This window comes from Anomaloglossus baeobatrachus, chromosome 3 (genome assembly GCF_048569485.1).
Source record: "Anomaloglossus baeobatrachus isolate aAnoBae1 chromosome 3, aAnoBae1.hap1, whole genome shotgun sequence".
Taxonomy (NCBI): domain Eukaryota; kingdom Metazoa; phylum Chordata; class Amphibia; order Anura; family Aromobatidae; genus Anomaloglossus; species Anomaloglossus baeobatrachus.
In genome coordinates, this window is record NC_134355.1 from 536044199 (window position 1) to 536062172 (window position 17974).

General features: G+C 50.2%; 1 protein-coding gene across 5 annotated transcripts; it reads right to left on the reverse strand.

The window, feature by feature from the left end:
• Positions 1 to 3673: 3673 nt before the first annotated feature.
• LOC142295511 (uncharacterized) lies at positions 3674 to 17070 on the reverse strand. 5 transcript variants are annotated; one of them, XM_075338611.1, is made up of 7 exons: positions 16997 to 17070; positions 14543 to 14815; positions 13709 to 13783; positions 13501 to 13624; positions 5469 to 5551; positions 4669 to 5070; positions 3674 to 4358 (listed from the first exon to the last, which is right to left on the reverse strand). In XM_075338611.1, exons 2-6 carry the CDS (start codon positions 14559 to 14561, stop codon positions 5057 to 5059), a joined length of 315 nt encoding a protein of 104 aa, XP_075194726.1. In that variant the 5' UTR covers positions 14562 to 14815; positions 16997 to 17070; the 3' UTR covers positions 3674 to 4358; positions 4669 to 5056. The 5 variants fall into 5 exon arrangements, with proteins under 5 accessions (XP_075194726.1, XP_075194724.1, XP_075194725.1 ...); XM_075338609.1 differs by having other exon boundaries at positions 3674 to 4361; XM_075338610.1 differs by lacking the exons at positions 13501 to 13624; positions 13709 to 13783; positions 14543 to 14815; positions 16997 to 17070 and having other exon boundaries at positions 3674 to 4361; positions 5469 to 7391.
• Positions 17071 to 17974: the final 904 nt, after the last annotated feature.

Sequence of the window (17974 nt, forward strand, 5' to 3'; positions counted from 1 at the left end):
CAACTATTCGGCAGGGGCGGGGAGCAGGGGCGTGCAGTGCCAGTGGCTGCGGTGGATGTAAAAAACAATTGAGGGAAGCGTAGACCTGAGCTTACCGGTCCAAAAAAACAAATATCTCAAGCTGAGACCTGTAAGAGTTAATAAACTCAATCTACATATATAGTAATAACTCAACCCATGAACATAAAAAACCTACTATCGTTAAAAATTGTGGCTATTCTTGGGCCCATTTTTCCCTGATAAGGGATGCTGCAGCCTCAGCAATCCGCAGATCAGGAGTCTGCCCTGATCCTCTTTTTTTTTTTTTTTTTTTATTTAAAATGGACGCTGAGGGGGCTGGGGGTGGACCCAAGAGAGCGGGAAAAACTATCCACCACCCCCCTAGTGATGCCTGGAGCCGAGCGGAGGGCGGAGGCAGAGAGGCCGGCGGCCAATAGCGCTGCGCGGGAGGCGGGCCTGGGACGCCGAAGACAGGGCCGAAGCCGGGGACTAAATTTTGAAGCTGCGGCGGCGGCGCAGTAGCGATGCGGCGGCGGCGGAGTAGCGATGCGGATCCCCCCGACCTCGGATGTCGGCAGGGAGCTCCGCGGACGTGGCCGGGGTGCCAGGCGGCTAGGCCCAGACCGGGGACTAAATTTGGAAGCTGGCGCCGCGGGCAGAGGCAGCGCCGGCGGACCCACTCACGAAGCGGCGGCGGCGCAGCGGCGATGCGGACCCTCCCGACCTCGGATGTCGGCAGGGAGCTCCGCGGACGTGGCCGGGGTGCCAGGCGACTAGGCCCAGACCGGGGCCTAAATTTTAGCAGCCGCCCGATGACCGGATGGGGACGTGGGGGCGCCCGGTGAGTAGGCCCGGACCGGGGCCTAAAGATTGTATCCGCCCGGGAGAAGGTAGGAGAGGGTGTCCTACCTGAAGGGCGGCGTCGTATCTGCCAGTGTGCAGGCGTGGAGCTCTGCACCCGTGCCCCTGTGCTCCGCACACCGGATGACTGGCTGCGGCAGCAGGAGAAGAATGAGGCAGGCAGGCAGGCAGGCAGGGAGGTGGACGCCGGTGGGGGGAGGAAGCCCCTCTGAAGTGTAGCAGCGCTGCGGGCCCCATCACACAATCCAGACGCGCTGCGAGGTCCAGTCCCTGCTGTATGCCCCTTGCACCCTTTGGGGTGATACCGCAGGGTGAATAGGGGGTGCTCAGTAAAGTTCAGCCCCGCGTGCCAACCCGGGAGTGGTACCGTGGAATTGGACGGGGGAGAGGGCCCGACGACTCAAGCCTCTGCGACCCAGGGGAGTGGTACCCACACGGGCTGCGAGAGCTGAGGTAGAGAAACGATACCTGTAGAAAAAGAGAATTACCACAGATGAGAGCGACGAGCGTCGTCGAGAGAAAAAATGAAAAAATAACGCAAAAAATCAAGTGGCTGAAGGGGGCCCAGTCGGCCCACATCAGCCTCCTACGACACTAAGCAAAAAACTGATTGAGCCCGCCTCCGGCTCAGGGGTTATACTGCTGGGGAGGAGCTAACTTTTTCTGTTTACTTAGTGTCAGCCTCCTAGTGACAGCAGCATAACCCATGGTCCTGTGTCCCCCAATGAAACGCTAGAGAAATGCTTTCGGGATAATGGCCAATCGATTCAGAATTTTTCACACACCCATTAACATGAAACTAGACTCAATAGACTATTATTTTGGCATGTTGCGTGCTGCATAATTTCCTTCGCCGTCGAGATACTGATAGCTACTGTCCGTCTGGCTTCGCGGACACTGTGGACCTAACCAGTGGGGAAGTGCTGCTCGGGAATTGGCGCACAGACGGTCCTGCGATTGCAGGACTTGAGCCTTGTGCACACGGCAGAAACCCCGATGATGCTAAGACTTGCCGAGAGAAGTACTGTGACTATTTTAACGGCCCTGGTGCTGTTAGTTGGCAGCATCAGATCATATAGTGGCCTTCTGATGTAATTTATATTGTGTGTGTATGTTATTAATGTTTCTGAAATAAAGTATACTACCGAAGAGATTTACAAATTTTTGTTTATTCTTTGACTAGTACGACTATGCACACCGCATTCACTCCTGCACAGGCGCTTAATAGATAGACACGTTTACACATACATATTGATATACATTACTAGTTACCGGCCCCTTGTCAGCAGCCTCGGGCAGTTCCATTCGTTTCCCCCTCCAGGGCTGGTGGTCTCTTTCCTTTTCCTCTGCACTGCCGTTTATAAACAGCATGCAGAAATAAGTGAATAGTGCCCCCCAGCATCTGAAAATCTCGGTGGTATAAGGGGGTAGCTGAGATAATGGATATCATGATTCAGGCCGTTTATTCCTGTCCGCGCTCACATGATCACCGGTATGCACCATAGCACGATGATCACGTTACAGTAATTGACAGCGCTGTTAAAAAAATATTTATCTCCCATCTGGCATGAACGTGTCAGATGGGAGATAAATGTCCTCCACTGGTCCACTATGGTCCCTCTGATTTCTGTTGCATGTGCCATGACACATTCGACCGAAAACTAATCCCCAGCCCATGCGCTTGAGGTAAAAAGGTACATAGTTTATCAGGAGAGCTATACTACTTTTCCAAATGGAGGGATTTGAATTTCGAGTTGCCCTGTTGAACAACTTTCTAACATGAGAGTCCGTAAAATGGCTTATTTAACGATCGCTTGCGGGAACTCTGCTGAGTCACGGTTTTGGTGATGCAGCAGTGACCTCATTAGCCATCTCGCTGTGTATGACACTGAGCAGCGATCTGGCCCCTGTTGTGAGATCACTGCTCGTTGCACACACTGCTGGTTCATTTTTTAATCTTTGCACTCCCGCTATGTGTGGCAGCGAGAGCGCAAAGATCTGAATGTGCAGGATGCACGGAGCCGGCGTCTGAAAGCCTGCTGTAACCAATGTAAATATCTGGTAACCAGGGAATCCCCTTCCTTGGTTACCTAATATTTACTTTAATTACCACCATCCGCCGCTCTCACTGCCAGCGCCTGATCCCTGCACGCAGCCAGACTACACATCGGGTAAAATTATAACCCGATGTGTACTCAGGCAACGAGTGCAAGGGAGCCGGCGCTAAGCGTTGTGTGCTGGTAACCAACGCAAATATCGTGTAACAAGAGCTTGGTTACCCGATGTTTACGTTGGTTACCATTGTCCGCAGCTTCCAGACGACGGCTCCGTGCAAGCGCAGCATTGCTTCCACATCGCTGCTAGCTGGTGGGCTGGTCACTGGGTCGCTGGTGAGATCTGCTTGATTGACAGCTCACCAGCGACCATGCAGCGACGCAGCAGCGATCCTGATCGGGTCAGATCGCTGGTAGGATCGCTGCTGCGTCGCTATGTGAAGGTACCCTTGTGCTTTGTAGCACTCATGCAGTGTGTCCCCCCCCCAGCAGTATTTATATGTACCACAGTTATGCATGTGGCTACAGTGTGTGGAAAACTGAAAGGTGGACCCCTAGAGTCAATTACCATGGTGGGCTCCAGACTCCCCAGACCGACCCTGCTGACACCCATTATATCTATGCATGTGTATAGATGGACACAGCCCAATCCAAAACCAAGTAGGCCTGCTTATAACTATCTCAAGAATTAAGCAAAACGTGCGTCAAGTGATAAACAAAACACATTTTATTACAAACCAAAACAAACATAAAACACTCTCTCTCTATATATATATTTATATACAAGTCTAAGAAATTAAATAATTAACAAAACAAAACTAAAATTAACTTTTTCATAAAAATTATGGAAAATGAATAGTAAACCGACAAGAAGCATCATGTTTCATAGTGGTTATTTGATGTGGAATAACCTTGCCTTGGCGGTGAATTTAGATGGGCTAGAAATGACTGGGGCATAAAAGAGCACTCTGGAGTGGGGTGCACAAGCATGTTTCGTGGAGGCCCCTTCCTCCGCACAGGTGTGCTGTGCAATGTATCTTGCATTTGTGGCCATAAGGGTTGTGGACCTGGTCCACGGTCTAGCCTGGTTGTTGCGGTCAGCGTTGTTGTCTCTTCCAGGTTACCGGCTGCGGCTCGACTTAGCGTTTCCAGTATAAGTCTTTCCGCATGACTTCTTTGATTGGCGTCCAACTTTTGCAGTCGATCTGCTGTCATCTTTGCAAAGAAGTCCATACCGGTATTGGACTGTTTTTCTAAAATTTGGGTTGCCAAAGAAATTAATTGTTCTGAGGATGATGGTGTGGCAGCCTTTCTTCGGATATTTCGCTGCCGCTGTGGTTGTGGTTCAGTGGAGGGCGAATTTTCTTCTACATTGGCCTCCCCACTAGTTTCCGCCCTAACCGGGATGTCGTCACTAGATAGTGTCGCAACTTGGGAACAGTCCTGCTGGACAACAAAACAGAAAATTTTAGTTTCAGATAAACCCATCAATTTTCACAAACTAGAACTCACAACCCCATCACGAAAATGATACCCCATTAGAGATATACAGTTAGCATGCGATGGTAAAAAGGAGTGTGGTGGCACAAGTAGTACGAGATATTACATGACATTCAATAGTATGAGAACAGAGTGCGGCTAAACTTGAAAAGTGTACAAGGCTGTATATTTACAATTAATCAATACAAAATAAATCAATGACGTGCATCCAAAGCTTACATGCTTTTCATCGGGAAGAACAGAAGGTACTTACGTCTTCATCTATGGCATCTGTCAGTGCCTCTGTGTTGGTGGGCCCAAAAGAACATACAGATGCCCGTGGTAACTCCTGGTTGCGGGTAAAGTCCATTAAGTTAAAGTACCACAGGGAGGGCACATAAATGTCATCTGTACCACATCCTGACCTTTTTGACCTCTCAATCTTGTTTAGTTCCTTCTTAAATACAGTGCGGAGGCCCTGGATTGTTTTGCGCACCATCGTCTCATCCACCTTCTCAGATGGGTCATGCTGCTGAAATAGGGCAATTAATTTTGCGTACGCCTCCCTTTTCTTGTTCCGGTTGCAATAGTCCGGCGATTTAACTAGCCAAAGGCAGGGAAAGGAGCGATACAGCTCAATCAGTTCCCGTATAAATTCTTGGCTATTGTAAGACATCTGTAATTTATATAAAAAAAAAAAAAAAAACAACATGTAAATAAAAGTACACAACTAATGATGCAAGTATGTTCACAAATACAGCCCACGAGTACAGGTGATTCCACATGTATTTGAAGCAAGCCCAAAATGGAGATTTGCACACGAGAATCAAACCCCCTACCCCACCCTGTAAAATGGCTGTCCATGCAAAAAAACAATGTACACTGCTTCAAAGTGTAATGAAATCCTGGCCACAATGTTACATATAAAGAATGGACACAAAATAGAATTGAGCTATGATTACAAGTAAATGATAGCTACAAATATATCAAATCTAATCTTATAAAAATGAAATACATATTCTAATTAATAAAGGAAAGCTACAATGATAATTAGAGAACTCAATAAATACCTACCTTTCAAAAATGATGGTGTGTAGAGCCACAAATTACGGGACACAATAGCGACTTGAAAGAGAACGCTGCTGAACCAAAGGCACCTAGAACACAGAATGGAAGCCCTACTGCGTTGCCTTTATTTATTGACATGCTATAGCCCAATCACAGAAAGACTTGTTGAGCAGTGGCTATCCAATCAGAGAAGGACAACGCACTAGTGGCCAACAATTAAATCACCTAAATAAACAAACAAACCCCTTCGTCGTCACACAACAACAGTTTGGAGACTGCTATATTTATAAATGTAAATATATTGATCGCTACAGTTATGAGACGCTGTATTTATTGCGGAAGCAAATCATTTAGAGAACGCAGCAGCGTCTCCTGCGGGCGCCAGTATTTAACATTGTGGGGGTTTTGAGGAGAGACAGAGAGGGGTTTCAGCGACGCAGTATCGTCGCCAACGCGATCGCAAGTCCATTATAGCGACGTTAAAATTCAATTTGCTGAAAGTTTTCTGGCGGGCGGGTTCAATATTTTTACTGTGGCCTAGGCAAAAAATATGTTGTCCAAAGTGCTGTTGAGGTGCGGTTTCTTATTGCCCAAGTTGACCACAGCTTTGCAATTGTTTGCTTGCAAAGAAGGCAACAAGGTCGCACTTCCGTCCTTTGTTCATGAGCACATACTGCTTTTTGGATCGTACTAGAAACCTCCAGGCTTGTGTGCTGATTTTCGGATCTTATTAACGCTGTCTTCAATCCTGATCTGTGGTCACGACTGCGGCTTTGCTTTTCGGATCTTACTACAGATCTCCATGCTTTCATCTTCCATCTGTATACATGAACCCACCCATCTCCGTGCTCGTACGTACTGGAGAGTGTGTTGTTGGTGAGGCCACTCGTGGGTTGCAGTGACTGATGGTGAGACGGTTAGGGAGGTGTAGTTCCTGTTGTATGGCATAAATTGCAGTGGAGGGTGATGTGCAGAGTTGGACCGGCGGTAAATGGTGTACTCACAGTTCTCAATAATTACACACACAGTCCCGTGTAGCAAACAGGGGTCCCTTCCTCTTGCACTCAGTGTTTGTGTCTTCAGTGGGACAAATACGCTTGGAACATGCAAGTCCACTCCCATTACGTATGTTGTGAGCTGCGGCATGCGAAATCTGAGCCTCTGGATCTCTGTGGGTTTTGACGGCTAACACTTTAAGGTGTACCGCAACCCAATCACCGTCGCCTATGAGCCTGCTTGCCAGAGCCTACCATATCTTATTTGCAAAAAACACCAGAAAATATTCTACTTTTGTGTTGTTTTTTGCTGTGTTTGTACTGCTGTAGTTTTGCACGCGCACACACAAACATACTTTAACCGGTACATACATACATACACACAACCACATACATCCATACTCTACATCCACCAATGCTGCCGATTCATGTCCGACTCATGGTGGGAATCTTGTCTTCTTCCAGTAGAATCGTCCTGTGTGCAGAAGCGCAGGTGAAGTAGCGTAGTACAGTTACCTGAAAGACCTTCGTGACGTCACCACACAAAGTGATCGCACGTGCGTCACTGGTCCTTCAACTCCCTGTACCTATCCGGCGATAATGCCCACTGGATGATTGCATGGTAATCGTAGGCTTCCCCAGGACATGGACATGGATTGGCAGCATCAGTGTTTCGCTCATGGTGAGTATGGATCTACATGCAAAACTTCAAACAGATCAATTCCTCTAAGCAAAAAGCAGTGCGCTGCAACTCTTCATGGAGAACGCATAAATGAGGCATGAATAAACTTTTATTGTCACTGTTTTCGTGGCTACGGCCAAAAACACAGACAATCACACATTTTACAAAAAAAAAACCAAAACATTATTTTAAACAAAGGAAAGAAGGGAATTTTGTTTACTTACCGTAAATTCCTTTTCTTCTAGCTCCTATTGGGAGACCCAGACAATTAGGGTGTATAGCTACTGCCTCTGGAGGCCACACAAAGTATTACACTTTAAAAAGTGTAACCCCTCCCCTCTGCCTATACACCCTCCCGTGCATCACGGGCCCATCAGTTTTGGTGCCAAAGCAGGAAGGAGGAAACTTATAAATTGGTCTAAGGTAAATTCAATCCGAAGGATGTTCGGAGAACTGAACCATGAACCAAAAGAACAATTCAACATGAACAACATGTGTACACAAAAGAACAAACAGCCCGAAGGGAACAGGGGCGGGTGCTGGGTCTCCCAATAGGAGCTAGAAGAAAAGGAATTTACGGTAAGTAAACAAAATTCCCTTCTTCTTTGTCGCTCCATTGGGAGACCCAGACAATTGGGACGTCCAAAAGCAGTCCCTGGGTGGGTAAAAGAATACCTCGATAAAAAGAGCCGAAACAACGGCCCCCTCCTACAGGTGGGCAACCGCCGCCTGAAGGACTCGCCAACCTAGGCTGGCATCTGCCGAAGCATAGGCATGCACCTGATAGTGTTTCGTGAAAGTGTGCAGACTCGACCAGGTAGCCGCCTGACACACCTGCTGAGCCGTAGCCTGGTGCCGCAATGCCCAGGATGCACCCACGGCTCTGGTAGAATGGGCTTTCAGCCCTGAAGGAATCGGAAGCCCAGAAGAACGGCAGGCTTCAAAAATCGGTTCCTTGATCCACCGAGCCAAGGTTGACTTGGAAGCCTGCGACCCCTTACGCTGGCCAGCGACAAGGACAAAGAGCGCATCAGAGCGGCGCATTGGCGCCGTGCGAGACACGTAGATCCGGAGTGCTCTCACTAGATCTAACAAATGCAAATCCTTTTCATATTGGTGAATTGGATGAGAGCAAAATGAAGGTAAGGAGATATCCTGATTGAGATGAAAAGTGGACACCACCTTAGGGATAAAGTCCGGGACCGGACGCAGAACCACCTTATCCTGGTGAAATACCAGGAAAAGGCCTGTACATGACAGCGCTGCAAGCTCTGACACTCTATGGAGTGATGTAACTGCCACTAGAAATGCCACCTTCTGCGAAAGACGTGATAGAGACATCCCGCAGCGGCTCAAAAGGTGGTTTTTGAAGAGCTCGTAGAACCATGTTGAGATCCCAGGGTTCCAGCGGACGCTTGTAAGGTGGGACTATGTGGCAAACTCCCTGCAGGAACGTGCGGACCTGCGGAAGCCTGGCTAGACGCTTTTGAAAAAACACAGAAGCGCCGAGACTTGACCTTAGAGAGAGCCGAGAGACAACCCTTGTCCAATCCCGATTGAAGGAAGGAAGGAAACCTGGGTAAGGCAAACAGCCAGGGGGTAAACCCCCTCTCAGAGCACCAGGCTAAGAAGATCCTCCAAGTTCTGTGATAGATCTTGGCTGACGTTGGTTTCCTGGCCTGTCTCATAGTGGCCACACAGTCAGGTTGAGGGCCGCAGAATTCAGATGGAAAAACGGCCCTTGAGATAGCAAGTCTGGTCGGTCTGGGAGCGCCCACGGTTGCCCCACCGTGAGATGCCACAGATCCGGGTACCACGACCGCCTCGGCCAATCTGGAGCGACGAGAATGGCGCGGCGGCAGTCGGACCTGATCTTGCGCAACACTCTGGGCAGCATTGCCAGAGGAGGGAATACATAAGGCAGTTGAAACTGCGACCAATCCTGAACTAAGGCGTCCGCCGCCAGAGCTCTGTGGTCCTGAGACCGTGCCATGAATGCCGGGACCTTGTTGTTGTGCCGAGACGCCATGAGATCGACGTCCGGCGTTCCCCAGCGGCAACAGATCTCTTGAAACACGTCCGGGTGGAGAGACCATTCCCCCGCGTCCATGCCCTGGCGACTGAGGAAGTCTGCTTCCCAGTTTTCTACGCCCGGAATGTGAACCGCGGAGATGGTGGAGGCTGTGGCCTCCGCCCACAGCAGAATCCGCCGGACTTCTTGGAAGGCTTGACGACTGCGAGTGCCGCCCTGGTGGTTGATGTACGCAACCGCCGTGGCGTTGTCCGACTGTATGCGGATCTGCCTGCCCTCGAGCCACCGATGGAACGCCTTGAGGGCTAGATACACTGCCCTTATCTCCAGAACATAGATCTGAAGGGAGGACTCTGTCGGAGTCCAGGTTCCCTGAGCCCTGTGGTGGAGAAAAACCGCTCCCCATCCTGGCAGGCTCGCGTCCGTCGTGACCACAGCCCAGGATGGGGGCAGAAAGGATTTTCCTTTTGACAGAGAAGTGGGGAGAAGCCACCACTGAAGTGAGGTCTTGGCTTCCAGAGACAGAGAGACGTTCCTGTCTAAGGACATCGGCCTCTTGTCCCATTTGCGGAGAATGTCCCATTGGAGAGGACGCAGATGAAATTGCGCAAATGGAACTGCCTCCATTGCTGCCACCAGCTTCCTCAGGAAGTGCATGAGGCGCCTCAAGGGGTGCGACTGGGCCCGAAGAAGGGATTGCACCCCTGTCTGCAGCGACCGCTGTTTGTCCAGCGGTAGCTTGACCATCGCTGAGAGAGTATGAAACTCCATCCCGAGGTACGTCAGTGACTGGGTCGGAGACAATTTTGACCTTGGAAAATTGATGATCCACCCGAACCTCTGGAGAGTCTCCAGAGCAACGGTCAGACTGTGTTAACAAGCCACCCGTGAGGGTGCCTTGACTAGGAGATCGTCTGGGTAAGGGATCACCGAGTGGCCCTGAGAGTGTAGGATCGCTACGACGGATGCCATGACCTTGGTGAAGACCCTTGGGTCTGTCGCCAGGCCGAAAGGCAGTGCCACAAACTGAAGGTGTTCGTCCCCGATGGCGAAACGCAGGAAGCGTTGATGCTCTTGAGCGATCTGCCATGGAGATAGGCATCTTTGATGTCGATTGATGCTAGGAAGTCTCCTTGGGACATCGAAGCGATGACAGATTGGAGGGATTCCATGCGAAACCGCCTGGTTGTCACATGTTTGTTGAGCAATTTGAGGTCCAAAACGGGACGGAATGAGCCGTCCTTTTTCGGCACCACGAACAGATTGGAGTACAAACCGCGACCGCGTTCCTGAAGGGGAACGGGGATCACCACTCCTTCTGTTTTCAGAGTGTCCACCGCCTGAAAAGCGCAACGGTCCGCTCGGGGGGCGGAGATGTTCTGAAAAAAACGAGTCGGAGGACGAGAGCTGAACTCTATCCTGAAACCGTGAGACAGAATGTCTCTCACCCATCGGTCTTGGACATGTGGCCACCAAGCGTCGCAAAAGCGGGAGAGCCTGCCACCGACCGAGGATGCGGTTTGGGGCGGCCGAAAGTCATGAGGAGGCCGCCTTGGAGACGGTGCCTCCGGTGGTCTTTGGAGGATGTGACTTAGACCGCCATGGAGAAGAGTTCCTCTGGCTCTTCTGTGGCCTGTTGGACGAGGAGGGCTGGGACGCTTGAGAAGCCAAGGACACAACCTGCGGGGCAGAGGTACGTGCGACCGCATTAATCTCAGCCAGAGAAGCTGAGATAGCTTGGAGAGCCCTCACGGCTGCGAAGGCCGGAGCAAAAGACGCGCCTATGGCTTCATAGATGGATTTCATCATAAGCTTTATTTGCCTGTCAGTGGCATCCATGAGAGATGAACCATCTGCCACTAATACTACGGATCTAGCCGCCAGTCTGGAGACTGGAGGATCCACCTTGTGACACTGAGCCCAACCCTTAACTACGTCAGGGGGGAAAAGGGTAACGTGTGTCATTAAGGCGCTTAGTAAAGCGCTTGTCCGGAAAGTTCTGTGCTTCTGGACAGCCTCTCTGAAGTTAGAGTTATTGAAAAAACGCACTCAGTGTACATTTGGGAAACCTAAACTGGTGTTTCTCCCGCTGTGAAGCCGACTCCTCCATAGGAGAAGATGGGGAAGAGAGGTCTAGCACCTGGTTGATGGACGCTATAAGGTCATTTACTATGGCGTCCCCTTCAGGTGTATCCAGATTGAGCGCAACATTAGGTTCAGAGCCCTGAGCTGCGACCTCCGCTTCATCCTTAACTACGTCAGTGAAGTCGTGGAAGGTTCCCAGCGAGCCCGGTTAGCCTGTCTGAGGCCGCGGTCCGCGTCGGAGTTCTCACCGTGGGATCTGGGTGTTACCCCAGGAGCCCCTTGTTGTACCGACCCAGGGGGGCCTGGGAGCGATGAACTCACAGCACCCTGGCCCTGTGTTACCGGTCTGGACTGCAAAGCTTCCAGTATCTTAGCAGCCCCTCTGTTCATAGACTGGGCCATGGAATGTGAAAGCGACTCAGAGAGTTGCTCAGTCAAACGTGCAAACTCTGTCCCTGCCATCTGTGCAGTGGAAACCGGTGGTACCACCTGAGCCAAGGGTCCCACCAGTGCCGGAGGCTCCGGCTGAGTGAGTGCCCCAGGGGCCAAGCATTTGCAATGATAGGTGGAACCTGCCGGCAATATAGCCGCACAAGAGGTACAGGTTGCAAAGAAAGCCTGTGCCTTGGCACCCTTACTGTTTGCGGACGACCTGCTGTTTTCACCTCTTAGTAATCAGCGAGGGTATATAGCCAAAAGCAAATAGTGCTGCCGAATAGTGAAATCATATACTAATATATATATATATATATATATATATATATATATATATATATATATATATATATATATATATATATATATATATATATATATATATATATATATATATATATATATATATATATATATATATATATATATACACTTCGGCACCCAAGGGGGGCCAGCACCCGATTGGGAAACTGGTGCCCCACAGTGCACAGTGAGGGGGGAGGAGGATACCAAGTATGCTCCAGCCCTCACTGCCGACGTCCCGTCGGCCGTCCCGTCGTTACCCCTGACTGGCAGGCCCGGGAACGGGAGTATATGGTACTAGGCCGCAAGAGCCGGGGACTAAAGTTAAAAACGCGGCCGGCAAACAGGCGCGGTCGGCGCGGTAGTCCCGGTCTCACAAACCACACAGCAACCGCTGCGGCGTTTGCAACCCAGGTGCTGTATGCAGCATCCCCCAAAGGGGATAGAGTACCTTATGGATGCAGGGCTCTGTCCCTGATGATGTCCTGTCTCCTGTCCGTCAGAATCCCCCAGGGGCTGCGGATGGAGCCCGGTCCCAGTGCAAGGTTAGGAACCCCCTCTCCCAGAGCTGCAGAGCACATTCTGAGATCTCCACCGGCAGAATCATACTGAGACCCATATAACAATGGCTGCCGGCGTTCCGAGGGGAGGAGGGAGCCGAGGGCGGAACCACAAAAGTGCGGGAATCTGCGCCCCATAGTGAACAGTGAGGGGGGAGGAGGACAGCGAAGTGTGCTCCAGCCCTCACCGTCGGCGTCATACCGACCGTCCCGCCCTTCCCCCTGACTGGCAGGCCCAGGGGCGGGAGATTAATACACTAGGCCGCAAAAGCCGGGGACTAAAGTAAAAACCGTGGCCGGCAAACAGGCACGGTCGGCGCGGTAGTCCCGGTCAAAAAAACCACACCGCAGTCGCTGCAGCGTCTGAGGCCAAGGTGCTTCATGCACCGTCCCAAAGGGGACACAGAGTACCTGTAGTTGCAGGGCCATGTCCCTGACGATACTCAGTCTCCTGTCCGGCAGATTCCCCCAGGGGCTGCGGAGGGAGCACGGTCCCAGTGGCTGGATGACCGGTTAGGATCCCACTTCACCCAGAGCCCCTAAGGGATGGGGAAGGAAAACGGCATGTGGCTCCAGCCTGTGTACCCGCAATGGGTACCTCAACCTTAACAGCACCGCCGACTCAGTGGGGTGAGAAGGGAGCATGCCAGGGGCCCTGTTAGGGGCCCTCTTTTCTTCCATCCGATATAATCAGCAGCTGCTGCTGACTAAAATGTGGAGCATTGTGTGAATGTCAGCCTCCTTCAACACAAAGCATAAAAACTGATGGGCCTGTGATGCACGGGAGGGTGTATAGGCAGAGGGGAGGGGTTACACTTTTTAAAGTGTAATACTTTGTGTGGCCTCCGGAGGCAGTAGCTATACACCCTAATTGTCTGGGTCTCCCAATGGAGCGACAAAGAAAAATGTTTAACGGCTGCTGCCCTGTTGTTGGGACGCCACATACTTGGCGATCAGCACTCCGTGCTGCTTCACCGCTGTGGCCAGTGTGCGCTGTGCCGCTGCCAGTGTGCGCTTTGTTGCCAGAATCCTCCTGTGAGAGGCCTGAAGGTCTTGTAATGTTGGTATTTCTATGGAGGGAATGGTACCACTTAAAAAGGCTAATTATATGCAGACATATAAATTAGAGGTACATGTTTGTTGTTAAAACTTACGGTTCGGGTGTTCCTCCTCGTCCGGTAAGGATGGGCTGAGGTTCCACCCGAAACCTCTGGCATCAGCATCAATGTCTAGAGAGAGACAAAACACTTCATAGTACATGATAGGTGGAGAGGCTGCTTTATACATGGAGGCCTGAAGAGGCTGCTTTATACATGTAGGACTGGAGAGGCTGGCTGCAATATTATACATGGAGGACTATGGAGGTGTATTCTAATATATGATTGGTTATGTGGGACCCTTTATACTATATGGAAGGCTATGTGGGGGCCATTATTGTATTTTGAGAACTAAATACAAGGGGGTACAAAGATACAACCAGGGGATGGGAATGTTTTGTGCAGAGGGAAAAGGTTCGTTCTCTCAGCACCCAGCTTTCCCATGCTCTGCTGTACATCTTCTCTCAGCACTCAGCTTCCCCATGTTCTGCTATACATCTTCTCTCAGCACCCAGCTTTCCCATGCTCTGCAATACATCTTCTCTCAGCACTCAGCTTTCCCATGCTCTGCAATACATCTTCTCTCAGCACCCAGCTTTCCCATGCTCTGCAATACATCTTCTCTCAGCACTCAGCTTCCCCATGCTCTGCTATACATCTTCTCTCAGCACCCAGCTTTCCCATGCTCTGATATGGGAAAGCTGTGTGCTGATGGAAAGATGTATAGCAGAGCATGGGGAAGCAGTGTGCTAAGGACAAGATGGATATCTGAACATAGGAAAGTTGGTTGCTGATAGAGGGATTTCAGTTCATGGGAAATCTGGGTGCTGTGGGTAAGATAGCTCTATCCTGTCAAAGTTATATGCCCCTAGTTTTATCTTCAAAAATTACCAGGCAAGCCTGCTCCCATGACATTGAGTGAGGAGGGAGAGACAGCAGGTGGCTCCTGCTGGTGCTCCGCCTCTGGTGGTGGCTCCAGCTGTGGCTCCGGGTCTGGTGGTGGCTCCAGCTGTGGCTCCGGGTCTGGTGGTGGCTCCAGCTGTGGCTCCGGGTCTGGTGGTGGCTCCAGCTGTGGCTCCGGGTCTGGTGGAGGCTCCAGCTGTGGCTCCACGTCTGGAGGTGGGTCCTGCTGGTCTGTAGGTGGGTCCTGCTGGGGCTGCGGGTCTGGAAAAAAGCATACCTTATAATATTTTCACGTGGGGGTAACTCACAAGAAGTACTCTTGTGGTACTACTCATGTGCTGTGTCTCATGTGGGCGGAATTACTCATGTGGTACTACTCATGTAAAAGAGCCGCCATATACTGTGCAAACCAATGTTAACACTAGTGCTGAGCGGACTGTAAACGTCTGAATCCGCAAGTTTTTTGCGCTATCCCTGGGGCCGGACCCTATTGACTTATATGGGCAACAGATTCCGGAGCGGATCGGACTCTTTTAGTAAATCTGTCAGTGATATCCCCAGGGCCGGACCCCATTGACTTATGGGCACCGGATTCCAGTGCGGATTTGACTCTTTTTTTTTTTTTTTTAAATCGGTCAGTGATTCGCCGACACCGGATTATTGGCTGTTCGATCAACTTTAGTTAACACCACTCACCAGGTTGGGGCTGGCTCTGAGAACGGATGCTGGCAATGCGGTTTCTTGACCTGTACCGCAGATCTGCCAGCTTCTTCCTTATTTGCGTCGTTGAACGCTGCACCCCAAATTTTCTAAAAAGGCCCCGACTAATCCTGCTCAGCACTGCCTTCTTGTGGAGGACAGGATGGTCATGGTGTCCAGCACAGTGATAATCTCTCCTGTCCATGGTTGTAATGAGATAAGTCACTTCTGCCTCTCCCCATGCTGAAGATCGGCTTCTGGACGCCATATTTTTGCAGGTCACACCAACAACACTAGACCCAAACAACAACACTGGGAAAACCCGCCCCAAATCAGCGTCGTCCAATAGAATTATAACGTCGACGCAAGGGACTTGCGTGACGCAGCTGCGTTCTCTACGGGTTACCTGAAAATCAGTGACTCTGGGCAGTTGAATATTAAGTCACCGCCCAGTCACAACGCACCTACAACCACCAATAGGAGTGGAGGGGGCGCGGAAACGGTGCACGCCTATGTTACAAATCAAGATTAGAATCGTGCTATGTGACATGGTCCCTGCGACCGCTGAGATCGCTGTGAAGGTCGCCGTATACTTCCTGCGTCGCTGTTGAGATCTGCTTGTTTGACAGCTCAACAGCGACCATGTAGCGATGGAGCAGCGATCCTGACCGGGTCAGATCGCTGGTGGGATCGCTGCTGCGTCGCTATGTGTGAAGGTACCCTAAGAGAACATGTAGATAAACACCATCTGTAATTAGATTGCATATAGTGATAAAGGGGTTAAATGCAGAGACATGTTACAGGCATCTACTCGATTAGCTGCAGGCTTAGGGTCATATACCTGATAAAGGCTCCTGCAGACTTCTCTCATGTGGAGGAGGAGGTTTTAGACATTGGTGGGGTGGATATTTTCCTTCTGTAGGTAGAACGTTACATAAGCAATAAAGGACTTTGGTATTTAGTGGAGGAGGGGTGAGTTCAGCAGCGCTGGTGTAGCTGTGTCTTAAGCTGGTGTCACACACAGCGACAACGACGTCGCTGCTACGTCACCATTTTCTGTGACGTTGCAGTGACGTCCCGTCGCTGTCGCTGTGTGTGACATCCAGCAACGACCTGGCCCCTGCTGTGAGGTCGCCGGTCGTTGCTGAATGTCCAGCTTCATTTTTTGGTCGTCACTCTCCCGCTGTGACACACACATCGCTGTGTGTGACAGCGAGAGAGCGACGAAATGAAGCGATCAGGAGCCGGCACTGGCAGCTGCGGTAAGCTGTAACCAGCGTAAACATCGGGTAACCAAGGGAAGACCTTTCCCTGGTTACCCGATGTTTACGCTGGTTACCAGCCTCCGCTCTCGCTGCCAGCGCCGGCTCCTGCACTGTGACATGTGGCTGCAGTACGCATCGGGTAATTAACCCGATGTATACTGTAGCAAGGAGAGCAAGGAGCCAGCGCTAAGCAGTGCGCGCGGCTCCCTGCTCTCTGCACTGTGACATGTAGCTGCAGCACACATCGGGTTAATTAACCCAATGTGTACTGTAGGAGAGCAAGGAGCCAGCGCTAAGCGCGGCTCCCTGCTCTCTGCACATGTAGCACAGCAACGTTATGATCGCTGCGTCTGCTGTGTTTGACAGCTAAGCAGCGATCATAACAGCGACTTACAAGGTCGCTGTTACGTCACAGAAAATGGTGACGTAACAGCGACGTCGTTGTCGCTGTCGTTTAGTGTGAACCCAGCTTTATTACCTGCACGTCACCTTCCCAGGATATGGCCGACGCCGTCAGTAGCACTATTCAGTGCTGGGATGGCTTTTAACACGTAAAGCAGGAAGTGGCCACAGACTAAACGCACGTGCAGTGGAGACAGCTGTAATCCACTGAGTATGAGGTACATTACCGTAATCATTGAAAGTGATGGGTATTGCAATGTGTTATATAGGAAAATGCTGCTGTTTGGCAGAATAGCTAGAGGAAAGGAGAAAAGAGTCTCAAAAGGTCCATTATATGTATTAGGGATATATGAAAAAAGAGGTATAGATTACATAGAGCATAATTTATAAGGCATATAGGCACACATTATATATACATATATATGATAAATTCCTGAGTCCCACGTTGGAGGAGGATTTTTTTAGTCTGAAATGGAATGTGTTAAGGATAGACATATAAATTGTACATTGCTCTAAGTAAGGGTCCCGTACTACCAAAGTTTACCATACAAGATGGATAATCATAGGAACAAAAGGATGTCATAGTATACAGAGTAGTTAAAACATTGGTATGGGATATAGTTACCTGGGATATAGTTACAGATAAGTAATTGAGGAAAAAGGGAGAGAACAAAAGGGGGGGGGAGGAATGGTTTGGGGGGTGTTCAAGGGACGGAGGGTATACGTTACCATATATGCAAGGGTGGAGGAAAGGAGAAGGAGAGGTGAAGTTCATCAAGGCTTCTGGAAAGGATAGAATAAGAAAGTTAAAATATGATCATCATATTACAATAACCAATCTATTTCTCGATTTAACCCTTGTTGATGATGTACACAACAAAGTTGCTTTGACAGGTGAAGTAGTCTCGTATCGGAAATGACTTGCCAGATCTAGGATGTGAAAAGTGGTCACCCTTGATCACATTAGAGCAAGCAGGGCAGTTCAGGCAAGGAAAAGTCCTTTCTTTATTTCTCACTTCACAGCGACTAGACATGATAAAGGCCGTTGGGCCGA

Coding starts and splice junctions, on each gene's coding strand:
- LOC142295511 (XM_075338607.1), bottom strand. CDS start 5,106: ATGTTGTTTTTTTTTTTTTTTTTATATAAATTACAGATGTCTTACAAT. Junction 4,362..4,668: donor CAGATGCCATAGATGAAGAC/GTAAGTACCTTC, acceptor TTTGTTGTCCAG/CAGGACTGTTCCCAAGTTGC.